The 4,352-nt window shown below is 33.3% G+C and overlaps 1 protein-coding gene across 1 annotated transcript; it reads left to right on the top strand.

Annotated features, from left to right (window-relative positions):
- Positions 1 to 345: 345 nt before the first annotated feature.
- Positions 346 to 1,299, top strand: OR5K4 (olfactory receptor family 5 subfamily K member 4). The gene has a single exon (XM_019756489.2). The coding sequence runs from the start codon at positions 346 to 348 to the stop codon at positions 1,297 to 1,299; it is 954 nt and encodes a 317-aa protein (XP_019612048.2).
- The last annotated feature ends 3,053 nt before the right edge of the window (positions 1,300 to 4,352 follow it).

Raw genomic sequence — 4,352 nt, 5'->3', positions numbered from 1 at the left:
TTTTTTTCTGGAGAAAAGAACTCCGTAAGAAAAATGTGTTCTGATTTTGGAAATGTCAAAATTTGTACATTAGCATTGGATAATTCATGCAGAAAAAAAAAGCTTTTCTGTGTTGGGAATTCATGCAGGCATTTCTAGACAATCCTGTGTACACAATTTGTGACAGATTTTTTTCTCACAGACTTGACCTATTGTGCATGTGTTAGTGTTCAGGGGACAGCACAGGATGACTGAAGAAGAGCTTGTTTTCTTTTTGTACATGCAAAAATTAGAGGGGAGAATTAGACACATTCTAATTTAGAATCTCATTTCTCCATGATTTCTATCTCAGCCAAGAAGCCAGGAATGGCTAAAGAAAATCACTCCTTGACAAGTGAGTTTATCCTCTTGGGATTTGCAGATCATCCAGAGCTGAAGATCCTTCTGTTTTGGGTGTTCTTTGCTATCTATCTGATCACCATGGTGGGGAATCTTGGCCTGGTGGCATTGATTTGTATGGAGCATCATCTTCACAAGCCAATGTACATCTTTCTGGGTAACCTGGCTGTTATGGATGCCTGTTGTTCCTGTGCCATTACTCCCAAAATGTTAGAGAACTTCTTTTCTGAGGACAGAATGATTTCGCTCAATGAATGCATGACACAATTTTATTTTCTCTGCCTTGCTGAGACTGCAGACTGCTTTCTCCTGGCAGCAATGGCCTATGACCGCTATGTGGCCATATGCAGCCCACTGCAGTACCACACCATGATGTCAAAGAAACTCTGCTTTCACATGATTATAGGGACCTTCATAGCTAGTAACCTGCATTCCATGATCCATGTAGGGCTTCTATTAAGGTTAACTTTCTGCAGGTCTAATAGAATTGACCACTTTTTTTGTGATATTCTTCCACTCTATAGACTCTCCTGTACTGATCCTTATATCAATGAACTAATGATATATATTTTTTCAATGCCAATTCAAATCTTCACCATTGCTACTGTATTGATCTCTTATATTTGCATCCTTTTTACTGTTTTCAAAATGAAATCCAAAGAGGGGAGAGGTAAAGCACTTTCTACCTGTGCATCCCACTTTCTATCTGTCTCAATATTCTATATATGTCTTCTCATGTATATTCGACCATTTGAAGAAGGAGATAAAGATATACCAGTGGCAATTTTTTATACAATATTAATTCCTTTATTAAACCCTTTTATTTATAGCCTGAGAAATAAGGAGGTGAAAAATGCTCTAAAAAAAGTTATGAGGAATTACAATATTCTTAAACAAACTTCATCCTCTATGGTAAACTGATTTGAATTTATTAAAATGGTTTCATAGATAAGGGACTAGAAAAAGGAAACTATTATTTACATAAAAGATTAATCTCTAAATCACTAGGCTGTGTACTATGTTTGTTAAAAGATGTATGAATAAAATTTCAAAATTGTCTGGCAAATCTTAATCCAAATTCCACCATTACCAAGTAAATCAGGAGGAAACTCAATGGTAACTTTCATTATGTACCTTCATTACTTTCATAGAACTGTGTCACTCTATTGTTCCAAACTTAAACAAATCAACATAGCATCAAAATTAAATGTATAAATGTGTAGAAGAGTCTATTTTTATTAACTTTGTCTAGTTAATGACAGACATTGTATATAATCCTATGTAGAGGGTTTGAAACATTTAAAATTTCCTGGCAGGAGACTGAAATGATCATTTTCATTCCAAAAACTGACCTGGCAGAGACACATGTAGGTTAGTTTGGGGGAAAAGAGACTAGAAGCAAATGAAATAATTGTAGCAATCTATATTTAAAGTAATGCAGCATGATCTAGACAACACCCCAAGAATGGGGGGAATAGAATGAGAAGGATCACACACACACACACACACACACACACACACACACACTCACAGAGTCACATATACATTCTGTAGAATAATTAACAATAAATTATAATAAGTTGTCTACAGTAGATTAAGATCTACTTTACCCTGAAGTATGATTAAGGTCCTTTATCTTTTTGAAGGCATCGATTATATTATGTATTATGAGATATAGAACAGCAACTTACATGGTAAACACTCAAGCATTTAAAAATATTAATGAAGGCACTGTTGTTTTATATTTTATATTTTGAGTAAAATTGAAATTAATTAATATTTTACATGTTTATTGGCCATTTTTACTTTTATGAATTATCTGTTCATTTTTCCTTGAAGTCTTACAGTTATTTCCTAATTTATATATAGTACTGTTTACAGAGAAAACCTATTAAAGTATTGCCACTACTTGTGGCAAATAATTCCTCTGTGTGTTAAAAGTATTTTAATATTTGTTTGTGTTATTTATAATTTATAAACATTTAAATTTGATATTCTCATATATATAGAGGGTGCCAAAAAAAGTATACACATTTTAAGAAAGGAAAAACTGTATTAATATATACGGATAACAAAAGATGAATACAAGTCATGTCTGACTTCTGCAATTACAAGAGGTGCTCAAACTAGTTACCATCAGCGTCCAGACACTTCTGATTACAGCTAACTACTGCTTGAGCAACATTGACCAAAGCGTTAACATCTCTTAAAATGTGTATACATTTTTTTGGCACCCCTGGTATATTTATTTTTGTATTATATGAACTTTTATGCTTTTTTGTTTAGAATTGCTTAATCTTAAGTCTACTATTAATCAATATTCTTTTTCTCTTTTCTTCTATCTCCTCATTCTCCTCCTTCCTTTCCTCTTCCTCTTTCTTCTTCTTTTTTTGATAGTTTAAATTTTTGTACTTCAATCTTGATTCTACTTGAAATTTAGTAACATATGGCATGAATTGAAGATGTAACTTTATTTGGCTTGTTTCTCCAAAAATTATCCACAGATTAATTTAACTCAAACATCCAAAGAGTATTTCTTTAGGAACCTGGAAAAATAATCCTAACATTTTTCTTAAAAAGTAATAATCAATAAAACAAATGGATTTGATGTATTATATATTAAAATATATGATGAAGTTCCAATAATTAAAACAATGTGGTTTTACATAAAACAAGAAATGAACAAACTCATAGACACAGACAACAGAAGGGTGGTTACCAGAGGGAAAGGGGGAGGGGGCGATGGCAAAGAGGAGCCAAATTTATCGTGACAGAGGGAGACTAGGCTTTGGGTGGTGAGCACACAATGAAATATGCAGATGATGTATTATAGAATTGTACACTTGAAACCTATATATTTTTACTAACCAATGTCATCCCAATAAATTTAATAAAGATTTAAAAAAGCCAGTGACTCTCAAATTTTCCCATAAACATTATTCTTCCTGGTCTTCTCCATTTTGATAGTAACATTTTCCAATCATTTGGGTAAGGAAGAAATTAGAGATAATACTCCATCTCTCTCTCTGCTATCACATCCAAACTTTCATGAGACCTGTCAACTCTCTCTCTAAAATATATCTAAAATGTACCAGAATCTCTCCATTTACACTACATTCACACAATACCATGCTGCCATCATCTCTCGCCTACACATTATCAAATGCTCCAGATTAGTTTCCGTCTCTGCTCCTTTTATACTTTTTAAAATTGTTATGCAGAAACCAATTTAAAAAATAGTACTAAAAGTGCATTCTAAAATGGCTAGCCTTGCTACGTATTGCTTATCTTATCAAGTTCGAACTCTGTTCATCAATGAAGGTTTACCTTGAACTCTCTAGCTTTCTCCTTATCTCCAACTTCACACCGACATTCAATACCAAAACATATTGCACCCAACTCTGACCCAGGCACAGCGATGTCATTATTTTTCTCTTTATATAACTGGCTCTTTCATCTTAATAAGTATTTAGTGAGTACCTACCATGTGCCTGGCACTGGAGTTATTCTTATGAACAAGATAGATAAACCCCTGACCTCCAGAAGCATACATACCACCTGGGGAGTTAACCAATGAACAATAACTACTACTACAACTAATAACAAAAACAACAAAAATAATTCAAAGATCATGATAAATGGAGAAATGACAGCAAACCAAGTTGGGGGACAGGGGGGCATTTTGGAGAGGAGGCCAGGGAGGGTGCTAAGAAAAACATATATATATGTATAATAAAATAAAATTGCTAGTCTTCTGCCCACTGAGACCTATGCATTTTAGCTACAGCCATTTTCTAATTGTTTTTTAGCTATTTCTCTGAAAATTTACCTTTATGTAGCTTAGTTGCAGACATATTGCAGACATATTAATCAATTTCTTGTTATGGTAAATTAATATTTATTTATTTGCACCTCCCCACTTCTCTCATCCTTGATAGTATATCATGATTTTCAATAATTTGATCATCAGTTTT

The sequence above is a fragment of the Rhinolophus sinicus genome, linkage group LG01, assembly GCF_036562045.2.
Source record: "Rhinolophus sinicus isolate RSC01 linkage group LG01, ASM3656204v1, whole genome shotgun sequence".
Classification (NCBI taxonomy): domain Eukaryota; kingdom Metazoa; phylum Chordata; class Mammalia; order Chiroptera; family Rhinolophidae; genus Rhinolophus; species Rhinolophus sinicus.
The sequence above is the reverse complement of the archived record's forward strand: the minus strand, read 5'-3'. Positions and strand labels throughout refer to the sequence as shown.

What these genes read in the sequence shown, in the direction of transcription:
- OR5K4 (XM_019756489.2), top strand. Translation starts at nt 346, where the DNA reads ATGGCTAAAGAAAATCACTCCTTGACAAGTGAGTTTATCCTCTTGGGA.